Raw genomic sequence first — 18,234 nt, 5'->3', positions numbered from 1 at the left:
TTGTGTATGATCAAAGCACTTCACAATCATAAAGGGGATCTCTGCACACCACCACCAGTGTGCAGCACCCCCTTGGATGACGTGACGGCAGCCACCGGACAACGCCGCCAGTGCACTCACCACACACCAGCTATAGGTGGAGTGGAGAGACAGTGGTAGAGCCAATTCAGTGGATGAGTATGATTGGGAGGCCATGATGGGTAAAGACAGAGAGAGAATTTAACCAGGACATTGAGGTTACACCCCAACTCTTTATGAGAAGTGCCATAGGATTTTTAATAACTATGGAGAGTCAGGACCTCGGTTTAACATCTCACCAAAAGATGGTGCCCACTGATAGTATAGTTTTGTCTTCACTTTTTTCTGGGGCAATACGTCCCACACAGACTGCAGGTTGAGCGCCCCCTGCTGGCCTCACTAACACCACTTTCAACAGCAACCTAGTTTTCCCATGTGGTCTCCCATCTAGGTACTGACCAAGCTCAGTCCTGCTTAGCTTCAGTGAGTAACTGGTCTTGAGCTGCAGGGTGATATGGCTGTGTTTTTTCCCTCCTCTTTCATGATCAACAGATATATGGTGATAATTTATAATGCATATATCACAATCAGGTAACTACAGGGGTTGGACAATTAAACTGAAAAACCTGGTTTTAGACCACAAAAATTATCAGTATGGTGTAGGGCCTCCTTTTGAGGCCAATACAGCATCAGTTCGTCTTGGGAATGGCAAATACAAGTCCTGCAAAGTGACTAGAGGGATTGCGATCCATTCCTTTGTCAAAATACAGTTCAGGTCACTATGTGATGCTGCTGAAGGAAAACATTTCCTGACTTACTCCTCCAAAACACCGTAAAGTGTCTCAATATTTAGATCTGGCAACTGTGACATGGGAAATGTTCAATGTCACTTTCATGTTCATCAAATCACTCTGTCACCAGTTTTGCTGTGTGTGTTGGTGCACTATCCTGATACATGGGACTGCTTATAGGATACAATATTTGACCCAGTGGGTGCACATGGTCCTCCAGAATGGTTCAGTCACCCTTAGCAGTGACGCACAAATCTAACACAAGTATTGGGCCTAGGAAATGCCATGTTATAACAGCACAAACCATCACTGATTTATTCCCACGCTTCACTCTGGGCATGCAGTAGTCTGGGTGGTATGCTTCTTTGGTGCTTCTCTACACCATAACTCTCCTGGATGTGGGAAAGACGGTGAAGGTGGACTCATCAGAGAACAATACATGTTTTAGATTGTCCACAGCCCGAAATCTTTCACTGCTGGCACCACTAAAAGCGTTTGGCATTGACATCAGTGACCAAAGGTTTGGCTATATCAGAAGGCCATATATATTGAACCTCTAGAGCTGCAAATTAAGAGTTTTAGTGGAAACAGGAGAGTTAAGGAGCACATTTAATTCGGCAGTGAGTTGAGCATCCGAAAGACGGCGCCCACTGACAGTATAGTGTCCCATTCACTATACTGGGGCATTAGGACTCACACAGACCACAGGTTGAGCACCCCCTGCTGGCCTCACTAACACCACTTCCAACAGCAAATTAGTTTTCCCATGTGGTCTCCCATCCATGTACTGACCAGGCTCAGCCCTGCTTAGCTACACTGAGTAACTGGTCTTGAGCTGCAGGGTGATATGGCTTTGGCAGTTTAGCATGACCATTTCTCTTCTGGCCAAACTTCTTGAGCAGAGCTGCAGTCTAAGCAACAGAAGCTGAAGAACCCTGGACATCCATCGTGGAGAAGCTGCAGGTGTGAGTAGGTCACCGGGGTGTACAGTCTGGACCACGAGATCAATGCGGACTTGTCTTTCACTGGGGTCTTTCAGGAATCAGTCCCATTCTCTACACTCCAAGGTTCAATTCATCTCTTCACAGATCTTGGATTACATTAATGGTGCTGCACAATCTATAGAAGTCTTGGGATGAGGATCCCCAGGTGGAAATAGAGAAGAGAAGATTAACAGAAGTCTATAAGAAGTCTGAGTGAGTAGTCTAACAAGATGTCTAAAAGAAGTCTGAGCAAGTAGACTAACAAGTCTAAAACCTGGCACACACTGTGATTTTCAATAATGCTAAATGATTGTAGAATGTCAAACTGCATGAACATGTCTCCCATGTCACACAAGATCTCAGCTGTCATAATGTCAGACTGAATGACAATAAAAACACATCAAGGGAGGAAGAAAACTCTCCAGGAGATTGATGTTGTTCATCCATGACACTTTCACTATTCTGCATTCTGAAATGATACCTCACAGCAAACATAAATAATGTGTAGCTGCACACAGTGTACCTCAGTAATCAAACCAGGAAGAAAAAAAAAACAGTTTGAACAGTTGAACAAGTTTAAAGTTCTCATGCAGATTCAGTGATCCTATAGGTCCTTGTTAGATGCTGTTGTTACATTGCAAGGCAGTGTCTGAAATTTTCAGACACTTCCAGAACTTAATTTAAGGAAAAATCTAACTGCAACAACCATTAAATGGCTTTATATGAACATGTCAAACCAATGATCACAGATTTGAGCCTAAGATTTCAGGAAATGTTTAGGGTTTCCCAAATTTGTCTCAGATAACCAAATCGAGGCTGAAATCCCACAGTGTGAGAAGGGCTTTAGAAAAGTCTATGAAAAGTCTAAGTGAAGTCTTAGAAAAGTTTATCAAGTGCGGTGTTACCCTGTATATTATGAGAAGTTTATTCATAAACTAATGTTGAGAGGTCCCGCATTAACTAACACACGACTCTCCAATCAGATGATTCTTAACCATAAATATGAATTTCTTATCTCAGAGGGTGGTCTTGAAAACCACCACCCCACCCTTACTCCTGCCGTTTCTAGATAGGACATCATGGTGGCCCAGTCGTTAGCACTGTTCACAGCAAGAACGTCACTGGTTCAGGACCTTACTAGGCCAGTTTACATTTCTGTGCAGACTTCACATGTTCGCCCCCTGCTCGTGTGGGTTTCCCCCGGGTTCCCCAGTTTCCTCCCACAGTTCAAAGACATGCAACATAAGTGGATTGACCAAACGAAATTGGCATCATAGATGAGCTCTTAGTCAGCAGTATATCTCTCTATTGCAATCTCTAATTTTCCATTAGCCATAATAAGCCAGGGAAGTTCTCAAGATCTACTTAAGCTCAAACTCCCCTCTCACCTGCAAACAGGAGGGAGCCCCAGGATTGAGGATCTTGTGAGCTCAGGGCTTTCTCTCAGGACAGTATGTCAAACATGATTTGTAATCAATCACCAGCTAAGTGTGAACTTCTGAAATTTATTTTAAGGGCTTGTGATACATAGAGGTGGAGACAAATCTTAAAGCATGCAAACAAAGTATAGGACTGAGTCATGATCTCAGCAGCATAACAGAACCAATTCAAATGCATGGGTGCTGCTAAACCAATCAGCCTGGCATTATTGTCCTGAACTTCATAGAGACAACGGCAGTCAGTGGGACCTTGCCAATGGTCCGGAAGTTCATGAAGTCAAAATTTTAATGTCTCAGACAGTTGGCCTGTTAGACTCAAACTTTGCTTAGAATGTCATCATATTTACCTCAAAAAGTAAAATACCATTTACATAACTTTTCAGTTAAACACTTACATTGAAACTTTTGATTCCACAACATACACAGGTTACAAAAAAACACTGAGGCAAATCCCAAATTAATCTACCAAAGCATTTTATTCAAAAGCAACTTTTGTTAGTTTTTGGAAGTAAACTCATTTGAAGCAGGGGTGTTAAGGGTTATTAATTATTTTATTAAAATCTATAAATCACTGTGTAGTATATGTGTTACGGTATTGTGTAGTATATCAGATGTGATTATTGTTATTTGTAAAAATACAACAGCATGTCTCAGGACTAATATCCTATTTAAAAAGGAAGGACAATCAGATGGGGAGATATTTTAAGCAGCACACAACAGAAATCTGATTTGTCATTACTAATAGAAAGGTGGTGGTGACCATCACAGAATGTTACAGCTGGATTTATTCTTCATTCTCTCAACTTCTCGTAGTAGGTCTTTGATTTCTTCTTCTTTCTGTTCTTGCAGATGTTGATAAATTTTCTCCAGTATTTGATGTTGATGTTGACGTTCTTCCAGCATCTGCTGAAGCTCCTGAATGAGCTGCTCTTTTTTCTCTCTGAAATCATTCAGTTCTTCTGCTTGTTTTCTGGCTTCATCTTCATGTTTCTTCTTTATCTGTTTTATTTCCTCTTCATGTTTCTGTTTCATTTCATCTCTCTCTTTCTCTTCTCTCTTTTGTCTGTCTTTCTCTTCGGCTTCTCTCCTACCTTTCTCATCTTCTTGCTCTCTTTTGAGATCTTCAATCATTTTCCTCCATCTCTTTCTCTCTTCTTCTCGTCTCTCTTCATCTTCTTGTTTTCTTCTCTCCCACTCCTCTTTTCTTTCTCGTTCCAGTCGTTCATAATGTCTCTTTGTCTCCTGTCTCTTTTCCTCATATTCACTCTCTTTTTCTTCTCTTTCTCTTCTCTGTTTCTGTTTCTCCTCCTCCATCTTCTGTCGCTCTTCTTCTCTTTCTCTTTCAAATCTCTTCCTCAATTTCTCCAGCTCTTCTTGTTTTTCTCTCAGTTGTTCCTCGTGTTTCTCTTTTCTTTTTCTTTCTTCTTCCTCTCGTTCTCTCAACCTTCGTTTCTTCTCATCCTCCCATTCTCTCTGCTGTCGTTTAATATCTTCTTGAATCTCTTTTCTGTCATTTTCAGCTTCTTTTATTCTTCTTTCCCATCTCTGTCTCTCCTCCTCTTCTTCCTTGTTCCTCTTTTGATTATCATATTCTTTCTTCTTTATTTCCTCCTTTTGTTTCTTCTGTACCTCTGCTATAATTCGCTCTTGTTCACTTTTCATCTTGTCTTGGTCTTGTCTGTATTTCTCTTCTCTCTTTCTGTCTTCTTCTTCTCTTTCTTTCTGCTGTTGTTCATACTGTGATCTCTGGCTTTCTATCTCTCTCATCATTTCTTCTATTCTCTGATGATATTCAGCTCTCTGCTGTTTTTCCTCTTCTAATCGTTTCTGGTGTTGAATCTCTTGCTTGATCTGATCTGTTTTCTCCTTCTCTTCAAACTCTTTTCTGAGGTTTTGCTCTTTTTCTCTGAATTTATTCTCCATTTTCATCTTCTCCTCTTCTGCTCTTTGTTTCTCTTCCTCGAGTCTCTTCATAACATTTTTCATTTCAATTTCATATTTGGCCTTTAATGCCTCATTTTGAGCCTGCATCTCTCTTTCTCTCTCTTTCAGTATTTCTTCCATCTTCTTCTTAATGGACATCTCTGCCTCCTCAAACATGCTGTTTGTGAAGTATCCACTCTGATTATTAGTTTTCACCTCTTCTATCATCTTTAACAGCTCAATCACTTGACTTTTGTCTTGTTTTTCTCTGTTATTGAATGCCAGGAATCTGTTTCCACAATCTCTGATCAGTTTTTGGAGCTCTGCACAATTATATTTGCTTACATAATCCTTTATAGGCTCATTGAGATCATCTCCTCTAGTGAACAGAACGATGCTGAACTGAGCAGATTTTGTACCAAATATCTTCTTGATCAGGTCTACAGTGTCTGTTTCCTCTTTGGTGAATCTTCCCAAACTCAACACAATGACAAACACATGAGGTCCAGGAGCTGACAGTGAAACACACTTCACTATTTCTTCCACCACTTGATCATTTGTTAGTGTCGTGTCAAAGAGCCCTGGAGTATCAACAACAGCTACGGATCGACCATCAACTTCTCCGACTCCTTTCTCACAGACATTCGTCACTGAATCTGGCCTTAATTGGCTGCAAAACTCCTCTCTTCCAAGAATAGTGTTTCCTGTTGCACTCTTTCCACTTCCAGTTCTCCCAATTAGCACAATCCTCAGACATTCATGATTGTCTGTTTCATCTGCGGAACCTGATAAAAATCATGCATTAACATTTGGTTAGATTTTTTTATTAAACATTTTGAAATGGCAAAACAAAAAAATTCTAAAGAGTGTTATTTACATCTACAAATACAGCAGAGATCAAAAATAGAGAACCTACAATATACCTAATCTACTCACGTCTATTTTGAGGCACGGTATAAAAAAACTCAAATCAGATTTAAAAAAGCACATGGCATAGTCAAAAGATAAAAATTAGATCTCACTTTCATATTTATCCAATTTATTAGTGTTAATCTGACACATGGTGGTAATTTATATCTGACAAACATTAATTTACTGACAAAAGTTGGTCATTGCAAATATGTGATTTCTAAATTATTGCATCTTTAGAATGTCCCTAAATCATTCAAGTCCTGCAGTAGTTTGAACTTTTTACAGCTATATAGAAGAGTGAATGCAAATGAACATCAGAAGCTCCTTTGGCAACATGTTCCTTCACTGTGCTTATTATCCAACGAACCTGCAGCATTTTTGCAGTACAATACCTCCTATCACACAACAACATGGGTAAAGCATTTTCTTGCAGCTAAAAATATTGAAATAGCGTATGTAAGGGAAACACCTAGAAATGTCTGCTTTGAACTAAACAAAACTCAGCCATGTGCTTGCATTTGTTTGTAGCTTAAATTGTGACTTTAGAATACTCTGGAGTAGAATCAAAGACTGGAATGAGCTTTGGAACAAAGTCAGAAACTGGAGCAGGCCCTGGTATAGAGGTAAGGACTGAAGCAGACTCTGGAGCAGAATCGGTAACCTAGGATTACTCTGGAGAACAGTCAGGGACTGGAACAGTGTTGGGAAATGGGACAGACTCTGGAGCAGACTCTGGAAGATGACATGCAGATGATCTGTTTGCCCTCCAAAATCTGACAATTCTGAATGAATGAATTCGTGGACTGTAGCAAGCTCTGAAACAAAGTCAAAGACTACAGTGGGCTCTGGAGCAAAATCTAGAAAGGAAGTGAGCTCTAGAACAGAGCAGAGTGACAGACTGGTCTATTTTTGGACAAAACTAGTCAAAGAATAGAGCACACTCCAAAAAATTGTCAGGGACTAGAGCAGACTTTAGAGAAAAGTCAGGGACTGGAACAAAGTCAGGGACTAGGGCAGACTTTGATGAAGAGTCGGGACTGGGGCAGACTCTGAAGAAGAGTCAGGGACTGGATCACATTCTGGAAAAGAGTCAGAAACTGGGTCAGACTCTGTAGAAGATTAATGGACTAGAGCAAACTCTGTTGGTGTCACTGACTATTCTCCAGAACCTGTTCAAATTCTTGTCCCTTAATCTTCTAGAGTCTGACCCAGTACGTTCCAGAGTCTGCTCGACTCCCTAAATCTTCTCCAGAGTCTGTCCCATTCCCTGACTGTTTCAGTGCTTGAATCTTCTCCAGAATCTGGTCCAATTTGCAACTATGCTCTGGGTTCAGGGACTGGGGCAGACTCTGCAAAAGATTTGGGGACTGAAGCAGAGCAGAGTCCGGGACTGGAAAAGACTGTGGAGTAGAGTCAGGAAATACAGTAGGCTCTGGAATATCACCTGCCGAGGATCTGTTTGCACCCCAGAATCTGAGAATTCATTGACTGTATCAAGCTCTGAAACAAAGTCAGAGACTGCAGTCAGCTCTGGAGCTAAATCCAGAACGGAAGAGAGCTCCGGAACAGAGCAGAGTCACAGACTAAAATGGGCTTCAGAACAAAGTCGGAAACTGGAACATGCTCTGGAGCAGATTCAAGGACTGGAGAAGACTCCAGAGAAATGTCAGGGACTGGAGCAGACTACGTAGAAAAGTCAAGGACTGGAGCAAACTCTGGAGCCAAGTCGTTGACTGGAGCAGACTTTAAATAATAGTCAGGGACTGGATCAGACTCTGAAGAAGAGTCAGGGACTGAAGACTCTGGAACAGAATCAGGCACTAGGGTGACTCTGTAGAAGATTAAGGGACTAGAGCAAACTCTGTTCCAGTCCCTGAGTCTTCTCCAGAATCTGCTCAAATTCGCAAATCTGCTCTAGAGTTTGCTTTAGTCCCTCAGTCTTCTACAGCAGGGGTCACCAATCTCATTCCTGGAGGTCCGGTGCCCTGCAGGGTTTAGACCAACTTGCCTCAACACACCTGCCTGTGTGTTTCAAGTATACCTAGTAAGACCTTGATAAGCTTGTTCAGGTGTGTTTTATGATTAGGGTTGGAGCTAAAATCTGCAGGACATTGGACCTCTAAGAACAAATCTGGTGACCCCTGTTCTACAAAGTCTGTCTCAGTACCTTATTCTCTTCCATAGTCTGCTCTAGTCCCTAAATCTTCTCAAGAGTCTATCCCATTCCATGACTCTGTTTCAGTCCCTGACTCTTCTCCAGAATTCTGCACCTCAGAAACCGCACGGTTCAAGGACTGTAGCAAGCAGTAGCTCTGGAGAAAAGTCAGAGACCAGAGCAGACTTTAGAGCAGAATTAGAGAGTGGAGCAGGAGAATGAACCACTTTTCTGGAGAAAATTGGTACAAGGTCAGTGATTAAAGCAATATCTGGAGGAGAGTCAGGGAGTGGAATGGAGTAAGGGACTAGAGAGTGAGCTCAGGAATGGTATCAGGAAATACTGAAGGCTTTATGATGGGAGTAGGCTTTGAAATGTCTCACTATCTCTAAAAATACTGCCTTTTTACTTTTACTCAATACTTTCTTTGTGTATAAAAATTATATATAGGGTCTTTATTTGGTCCTCTGCTTGGTTTTCTCTAGATTCTGCCTTCATCTGCCTACATATTGTTTTACAAAGGAGACAAACAGGCAAACTACTGAGATTGTATTGTACACAGATGTTCACTTAAACAGTAATGTCTAAAGTTAATGTAAACAGTTGGGGAAATATACGAGTATGATGTGTATCAGTGTATTGTATTTGTGTATTGGTATTAAAGTGACAGCTGATTGATAATTGTCGCTATTTCAGAAAAAAAAAGGATAAAATAGAGCCCAATCCTGTCATGGATTATCACGCAATGATAGGATGGCCAAGCATATTCCCATATTATGCCCATATAGATAATGCCTTTTAATTATAACGATAATGCCTTTACAACATTTTGTTGACTAAAACCAAAACAGAATTTAGTGTTTGCAATAAAAAAACAATAATGAATGCAAATGAGCTGTTCACCCTACCTTCAGTCTGAATCCTCTGTTGCAAGTCTTTGATTTTCTTTTCCATTTCACTCATTTTTTCCTCCAGTTCACCTCTGACTCTGTTCTGATGAGCTGTCATGTACATCTGAAGTGAATATGGTTTAGTTTTCAAGTTCTCTATGTAATTCAACAGCTCTAGGATCTTTTTTGCATTTTCAAGTTCCTTTAACCCCATCACTTTGTATCTGCCACCATACTGACTGCACAATCGTTTAGAATCTTCGTGGACTTTAACAAAATCTCCCACAGGTCCTTCAGCAGTCTGTTTTGTCATGAACATTAGTATGAATTGCTCACAAGAGTCAAATGTTCTTTTAATTGTCTCTATTTCTGCTTTATCTTCATCAGTCAGAGGACCAACAGGAATAATGAGGAGGAAAGCATGAACTTCAGAATCACAGAGAGAGACACAGTGGAGAGTCTGACGCATCACTTCATCTTCTGAGAGACGATTGAGAGCTGGAAGCTCCAGCAGACTGATCTGACGACCATGAATCTTCTCTTTCTTCACGCGTATTTCACTACTTGCCTCCCGACTTGTTGTTTTTGACTTTTTTCCACGTAAAAGTTTTGACACAGAGACTTTAAGTGATCCATTACTTCCACAGAGCACCACATTCAGCTTCTGTCTCCCAGTGAGGGTTGCAGACACTTAAAGGCAAAGAAATATATGAGCATAATGTTCAGTCACACTATCCCAGAACACATTCATAACTCCAATAACTGTGTGTTTAATAACTACTTACAATTGGCAATTGTAATCGCTGTTGGACTATGTCCGGTATAATCTGTAAAAATATATACACATATTTAAGTTAATTGACTTAGCGGATGCTTTTACCCAAAGTGACTGTTACATGCCTAGGGTCAGGGAAAACACACAACCACAACAAAACAAAACGGACAACAAAAGAAAACATCACCCCCACCCCCGCCGCTTTTCAATTATAATTATAACTTCATATGGCCCCCTATAACTGCCCCCCTTTGTCAACAATGTCACTTCCTCCCTTACCTTGCCCCCCCCTCCACATCGTTTTTCAACTACATCACGCACACTCCCTATTGAACAATGTCATGGCCGCCCTACACCACCCCCTCCACCACTTTTCAACTACATGGCATGACCTCCTTCCACCCCCCCCCCCCCTTTCAACTGTCACATCCCCCTACCGCTTTTCAACGTGGTGGCACTTTTTAAACTATGTTGAGCAAAACTAATGCTTCTTAAAACTGGGCAAAGACACTGCTCCATGTGTAGAGTTATTTGTGCTAATAATAGTTGTACACTTCCACATTTACATCATGGATATCTACTAGAATCTGTAACCGTTTCTGCTTTTGCTTTCTGTTCTCCTTTCCATCCAATGTGTTCCTCTGCTACTACTTGAATAACCTTAATATTACCGTAGTGACTAGTGGTTTCTTTGAACTCTGAGATTGACGTTAAATATTAAAGACTGCATTTAAAATGTCTGTAACTTTTTTTATTCCAAAGTTTGATGATAACAAAGTGTCGTTTAGACTATAAGACACACAATTATTCTGTTTCATCAAACTTCATTAGATTAGACACGCTGTAAGCATAGTATATCAGTTTAGTGTATACTATTATATATCATATGTATACTATTTTTGGCATTGAGAGCTCATTTGAAAGCCTCATTGCTTAAAGACTTGCTGAATTGCATTTAGTTGAAACTGTCGTTCATAAATCTTAAAATATTAATTCTGAAAACTTACCAGAGAGTCTCCCTTCTTCACTTCTCAGTTTCTGTGCCTCTTTGGGTTTTCCATCATCACTGTGGCGAGGGCTCTTCTCATTTTTATCCTCTAAACTGGCTGGCTCTTCATCCACAGAAGTTCCCATAACCTCACTATATGTGTCACATGTGAGATACACTTCCTGATTTTCCTGCAGAATCTTATCGATCAGTTGAAATATATCTGCTTTATTTCCCTCATCCAGCTGCAGATGTCCTCTTCCACACTCCTTCATTAACTGATGAATAGTTTGCACCGCAGCAGAGCCTCCAGTCTGTTGTGCTGTAAGGCTGAATAAAGCACTTAACATTGATCTGGGTGTCTCTTTATCAGTGGTGAGAGCAATGGTGTGTTTAAGTGCATCTTCACTGAATGTGTTGAGCACATATTTGACTCTTCTCATGTCGTCCTCTGTGAAGTCTTTGTACTGTAGTACAAGTATGAACACATGAGGTCCTGGGTCAGACATTTCTACACACTCTTTGACTGTCTGTGTGATCTGATGATCTGTAGTGTCTGGATTCAGCAGATGAAGAGTGTTAATGACCCTCACATGTCTGCCTTTCACTCTTCCAGCCATCTGCGTCACATTGTGCCTCAAAATGGCTGCCGGATCTTCATTATCACATGGATCTTTTCCCAGGATTAAATTTCTGATTCGAATGTTTTCTGATACACTTTTTCCAAGAAGAACGATTCTTAGATCACACACTGAAAACACAACAACATAATGTAAAGAAAACCCTAGGAATATGCAGCAATTCCACAGTAACCATAACACACAATTATGTTAATGGCAACAGTTTCCCATAGTTTGGGATTGTTTACATTTGTTTAATATTTCTTTATTCTTCCAAACTGCATGATCAATATCTGCTCCTGGTTTAACTTCAAATTTAAACTGACTTTGCATATTTTTAGAGTATTAAAACAAATTCAAGAGTTCACCCTTAGCTGATGATTGATTATAAAGCTTGCTTGGCATGCTGTCTCGGGAGAGAGCCCTGAGCTCATAAGATCCTCAAGCCCAGGGCTCCCTCCCGTTGCAGGGCGAGAGGGGAGTTTGAGCTCAAGTCGATCTGGAGAACTCCCCTGCTGTATTAGCTAGATAGAACATATAGTGATTGCTCTTAAGAGATGACTACTTACTAGGAGCATGTCTATGGTGCCGATTTGGATTAGTCAATTAACTTAAGTTGCATGTTTTTGGACAGCGGGAGGAAACCAGGAAGAACCCACATGAGCGTGTAAGGGAGAACGTGTAAACTCTGCATTGAAATGTGGGTAAGGGCTAGAACCAGTGACGTTCTTGCTGTGAGGCAACAGTGCTAAGCACTGGGCCACCGTGCCACCTATTTAGGAAAGGAGGAGTAGGGGTGGAAGGGGGGATTCTTCAAAATGAAGATGGCTGTGATGTGGAATTTAGGGTATTTAAAGTGGCTTAGGAATCATCTGATTGGTTAATCATGAATTGGCGCAGGACCAGCTGTGATCAATCATAAGCAAGTGATCCTCCTGAAATTAGTTTATGAATAAACTTCACTTGTTTGTGTTGATCATATAAAGCGCAGTACAACAAATGATTGATGAGCTGTCAGAAGTTTTACAGCTTTATGCCTTTACATTATAACCTAGACCAGTGGTTCTCAAAGTGGGGGTCGGAACCCCCTGGGGGGTCGTGGGACAATGACAAGGGGTCGTTTGGTGATTTCCAAAGCTCAAATAAATTTCATTAAACTATTAGAATTACCATATTTTATTCATAACCCACAAAACATAGTTAATAGTTGTGTTAAAGAAAGAACAACAAACAAACAAATAAAAATCAGTCATCAGACTTTAATTTCTATATTAAAATGTGATTAAATTAATAAATGACTATAAAAAATGATATGGTTAATAGACTGTTGCAGTTTTGTGTTGTCAATATACTCATGTTTATATTTGCCTATAGTTGTGTGTGCAGCATTTGCATATTTACAATATAACCACCTTGAAAAGTGGGGGTCGCGAGTCACTGACATTGTTATTTGGGGGGTTGCAGGCTGAAAAGTTTGGGAACCCCTGACCTAAACCACACATTCATCAGAACTACTAAATGTGTCAAATCACAGCAAAAGGTAAAGAGAGAAATCAAGTTCATATAATGGCCTTGGCTGGATCAGTGTGGAGTTTGCATGTTCTCCCCGTGTTGGCGTGGGTTTCCTCTGGGTGCTCTGGAGTCCAAATACATGCTGTACAGGTGAATTGGGTAAGCTAAATTGTCATTGAACTGTGGTGACCCCTGATTAGTAAAGGGACTAATCCGAAAAGAAAATGAATGAATGAAAGTTCCTATGATGCAAAATATCAACAAATGTAAAACAGCCTTGAATGACAAACTACAGGAAGCTGTTAATTAAGCGTGTGCTTCATTAAAATCAATTGTTACTTTTGAGTTTACATATGAAGATGTTTTGTTATGATGACATGTATCTGTGTTTGAAGAGTTGTTGTTAAGACTGGATTATACTGTTCAAAATTAATTCATCAATCAAAATAAATTAGTTCAACACATACATTTAGTATAAATATTGGACAAGGATGTTGTGTAAAATGCAATACATTGATTGTGGACGTTTGAATTAGACATTACACCCCACGTGTAGTAGGAAATTGTTATTATTTTAACTATTTTACACATGAATCTCAAAGATGTTCTAATAATATACAGTGGTATTTACAATATAACTGGCTTACTTTTAGGACGATCACCACTTGTACTCCACCGCCTTTCACTCTCTGAGAATAAAATCAACCATTCAGTATGATAAGTGATGAATTTAATAAATCAAACCTTTAATCAAGCATTGGCGCATCAGGTATATGACGCTTGTATTACAATAACTGAAATGACCTTCACAATTACTTTAGCAACTGAACAAATAGGTAATACTACTGATTAAACTAATTATATAATGTTAAAAAAAAGGGTTTGAAGCTTACGTTTGTCGAACTCTCCGTCTACAAACGATGCGAGTGAATCTAGACAAAACCAAAGTATAGGAGTAAATAAAGACCCAATATGTATTTTTCTTAGAAAAGGAACGCTTCATTTCCAAACAACAAACCCCACTGTAAAGATAATCCACAACTGTACAACTGCACTGTATTTACCCCATTTATTTCTGCTGTTAAACTGCATTATAACATCTTGATTTTTTTCCTCCAACAACTTTTAGCCTTGAAAAGTTGTAAAAAGAGACTTTTATGACAGTTTTAACAGTCTGCAGTGCTATATTGTCTGTGTTGGTGTTGTATATTATGCTACAGAAACCTTGTAATAAACTGCCAGTACATTTTCTGTCATTTTACAGGCTTATTTCTCTAGATATTATTTATTATACATCATATTATTATTTAAAATGACTAAAATGTCAATAAAAGTCAGTTAAAGTTAAAGTGGACAGAGCAGATAATGCAATTCACCACCGCAAATAAACGGGAAACACTCGTGTATCACATAATAAGGAAATAAGGAAAATGTGAATAAGGAAATTAACAGATTTTTTACAGTGTATATTTTCCCCTCCATATATTTAATACTTTATTGATTAATTACATTGACTTCATTAACTTTTCAACATTCATTTAATTTACTTTCATTTAACAGATGGATGTATTCAAAGCGGCTGAAGAGTGATATAATAAGGGATTCTTTAAATAACACAACTTTTCCGTCAACACAGCCACATTCAAAAATACAACGAGCAGTGTCCTACTCCACATACATGAACATTACAGTAATATTTCAGCCTGTATCATCTACTTTATGAACTGATTTATTGCCTACCCATTGTGCCCGTTATTTCTCCATCGCCAGTTGCTCGCGCTCCTCTCAGATTCTTCCTCCTGTCGCGTGCACGAGCTTTGGTTAACGCACAGCAGATTATTTTGTTTATTTATTTATTTGACTCATTGTTTTCACGAGTATAACCACTTAAGGTAGCGTAGAGGGGTGACGAATGAGTAAATAAACAAATGTGATTTAATTCTGATGAAGGTGAAGTAACGGAAGCAAAAACCTCGTGATCTGTTCAAAGTGAAACCGAAACCAAGAAGTGGCTTCAACATTTATTATGAATATTGGGCAATCCGACACTGCTCTTTGTTGAAGCTGTTGAAAAGGTAAATTCGTCACCTGTATTTATTCACCTCAAGGCAATGGGCAATGGTTTAAATCTGTATACATTAGTGTAATCATGCACATATATAAATCCTTGTCACAATAATAGCTCGAAGTACAAACAATTACTAGTAAGACCTAAATTGGAAATTTAGGAGGCATTGTAACTAGTTAGAATTTTAATCTTAGTAATAAACCCGCATTTAGGACATCAAACACTGGGAACGAGTTAAGGTGAAACGACCTGCCATAAAAGCGCTCAAATGACGAAACGTGCACGCGCAGAATAAACTCACCTGCGCGCCCTTGTGAAGGGAGGAAGACGAGCACAGATTCCGCATTTTGCATTAGAGCAACAGCTGTTTATTCTGTTTTACTGCAATATATTATAAAATGTTCGTATTAAATCATATATACATTACTACAATTACAATACAAACATATGACAAATATCTTACAGGAAAAGTAACTGTAAAATGTTAAAAGAAGAAAAAAATGCAAGTGTTTATGTAAGTCTATTTGTATTTTTCTCTTTCTTGTAATTTATTGATTGTATTATTTTATTAATGCATTACCCCTGGAATTTAAGCATATATGTACCCTTGATTGTATAGTATGTAAATAAAACTAAATATAATAAATTAAGAAGTAATTAAATTTATTGAACATAAAATAAATGAAAAATAACACCAATGAAGTCAATTATGCAAACTGGACTCAGACAGCTGTATTCAAACATCTGTGGTTTAATCTCACTCATCTACACATGTTTCATTTACTCCAAGAAACACTGAATTAAATAGATCTATCAGAACAGCAAGAAAATAAAAACACAAACCAAACTGCTAGATTCAGTATATTTACCATGGTGAAATTTCAGTCATAAACTAGATGCTCCTGTTTTAGTAACGTAAAGAAATCTCTGTTACCTTTCTGTCAGCATCCCAGATATAAGTCACAGGAGCTAAGACTGTCAACGTCTTCAGCACAGCATGACTACAATAAAATAAGAGCAAACAACCCAAGAATAGAAAATAAGAGGGAAAAAGGTCACACATATATTCAGCCACATATAACCCTGGTGTACATTTTTAATAACCAACAAATACATATACGGGTATGGGTATGTATTGCTACATTTATTGCTGTCTAAAACTTAATGATACAGGGCGACACCGCTGACCACTTACTAGAGATGTATAAAGTACTAGAGGCTCAGACTTAAGTAAAAGTACAAGTGCTCTATCAAAAAGTGACCTGAGTAGAAGTAAAAGTGCTCTTTAAGCACCATAGTTAAGTGGAAGTACTAAAGTATTCAACATTTTTTGTACTTAAGTATTGCAAGTAGTTTATTTCTAAATTTATTACTCCAGTACTGAAAGTAAAAGTACAAGTATTGTGTAATGTAGTTATTAAAGAATGCAGTCAAAAGACATCATATTGTTTTGTTTATTTTAAATATCTTTTTTTGGGGCACGTCATTAAGCAGATTGAAAAGAAACATGACTTACAATACTGTTTTTCTCTCACGCTTGAACCACAGATCTGACAGATTATAACAGCTTTAACACCTTTCAAAGTTGTGTGTCACAAAAACACTCCATAATCCACTCAAAACGCTATTGAAACCCATTTTCGGAGCGCAAGTTACCGTTGTAAATGCTGTAAACGGAAGTTCTAAACATTCTACCAGAAGACGCTGGTCACTATGGCACCCTCCATGCAGCAGCCAAGAAAAAGGTCTATAATTGTGACAAATAGGAGTGTGAATCTACACTGGTCTCACGGTTTGGTTACGATTATCATGCCATTGATTCAGTTCAATTCGATATCTCTGTGCATCTCGGTGCATTAGCGATGCTATCCATACATAATTACATTTTTTCTTCACAACACAAGAATTTTTTTAATTAAAATCTATAAATATATTAATATATGTATATATTATTGTAATACAATGTAGTTCTTTAATACAGCAGTCATATATATGAACTGTACCCCTAACTTGACCCACTCAAAGAAAACACTCTTTCTGAATGTATCAAACAAAACTCCAGTACATGCACAGAACAGCATGAGCATTTATAGCAAATAAACTAATGTAAATATTATCTCGCTTGCTGTTTAAACGCTGACAGGCGAGGTCTTACACCCCTTTGATTGGTTATTGTCTTCACCTGCTCAACAGAAAGGGCTGCTATCGGCTTTAGAAATGAAAGCGTTGTTCACCGATGGCAGGAAGAACAGCCGCGGTTACAGTATATGCACATAATACGCGGTTATCACGGGTAACCCATAATAGACACAGTGGAGAAAACTATCACCACACTCATGTCTGGATCCACAAGTATTGCTTTAACAGCCAAGAGGAGACTAAATGTTACCTCACAAACACGCCAGCGGGTCACATGTCCAAACTGAGAGAGAGAGAAGCAGAGATGGAGTTTTACAGCATTTCTCCATAGTAGTAAAAATAGCGGCTCGTGTGCTGTGCCGCCTTCATTGTAGTAAGAGCGTTATTTACTCGCCCTCGTCTCCGCCATAGTATCGTGCGTACATGCGTAACCGGTTATGATCAATTACTGAACTGATATTAATAATTTTGACACGCCTAGTAACAAGTAACGATGCAGCACATGAAAAATCTATCGGAGTAAAAGTATTAAACTCATTGAAAATATGTACTTAAGTAAAAGTGGAAGTAGGAGAAAAAAACAATACTCCAGTAAAGGACAGATACTGCCTTTTAGTACTTAAGTACAGTAGTGAAGTAGTTCTACTGCGTTACTATACATCTCTGCCACTTACCTCCGGCTTGTCTGACGTGACCGGTTTGCTCAGTAGCTCGCTACATATAGCACCAGACTTGGGAGCAGTAGACAGGGGTTCGAGCAAAATGAATGATGGTTCCTCAATCTCAGTAAAATGAAACATCCTAAAAAAAGCATATGAGGTCACGGTAGAAGCATGCGGCCACCATAGCTTTTCTCTTCTGGTTCACTTTTGAAAATACTGTCAGTTGGGTTTAGGGAAGGTGTGTTGGTCAGTCAATATCAAGCTGATACATTATGCACAGGCTGATCACTTTCTCTCACAGACGCACACAAGAAAGACGTTAATATTTGCAGTATTGTATATGGCACTCTCTGGTGAAC

General features: G+C 39.1%; 1 protein-coding gene across 1 annotated transcript; it reads right to left on the bottom strand.

Annotated features, from left to right (window-relative positions):
* Nucleotides 1-3,970: 3,970 nt before the first annotated feature.
* Nucleotides 3,971-14,750, bottom strand: LOC130216935 (GTPase IMAP family member 8-like). Its single transcript, XM_056448875.1, has 5 exons — nucleotides 14,747-14,750; nucleotides 10,894-11,625; nucleotides 9,897-9,938; nucleotides 9,130-9,801; nucleotides 3,971-5,939 (listed from the first exon to the last, which is right to left on the bottom strand). The coding sequence occupies exons 1-5, from the start codon at nucleotides 14,748-14,750 to the stop codon at nucleotides 3,994-3,996; spliced, it is 3,396 nt and encodes a 1,131-aa protein (XP_056304850.1). The 3' UTR covers nucleotides 3,971-3,993.
* Nucleotides 14,751-18,234: the final 3,484 nt, after the last annotated feature.

The sequence above is a fragment of the Danio aesculapii genome, chromosome 3, assembly GCF_903798145.1.
Source record: "Danio aesculapii chromosome 3, fDanAes4.1, whole genome shotgun sequence".
In the NCBI taxonomy this organism is placed as follows: Eukaryota; Metazoa; Chordata; class Actinopteri; order Cypriniformes; family Danionidae; genus Danio; species Danio aesculapii.
The sequence above is the reverse complement of the archived record's forward strand: the minus strand, read 5'-3'. Positions and strand labels throughout refer to the sequence as shown.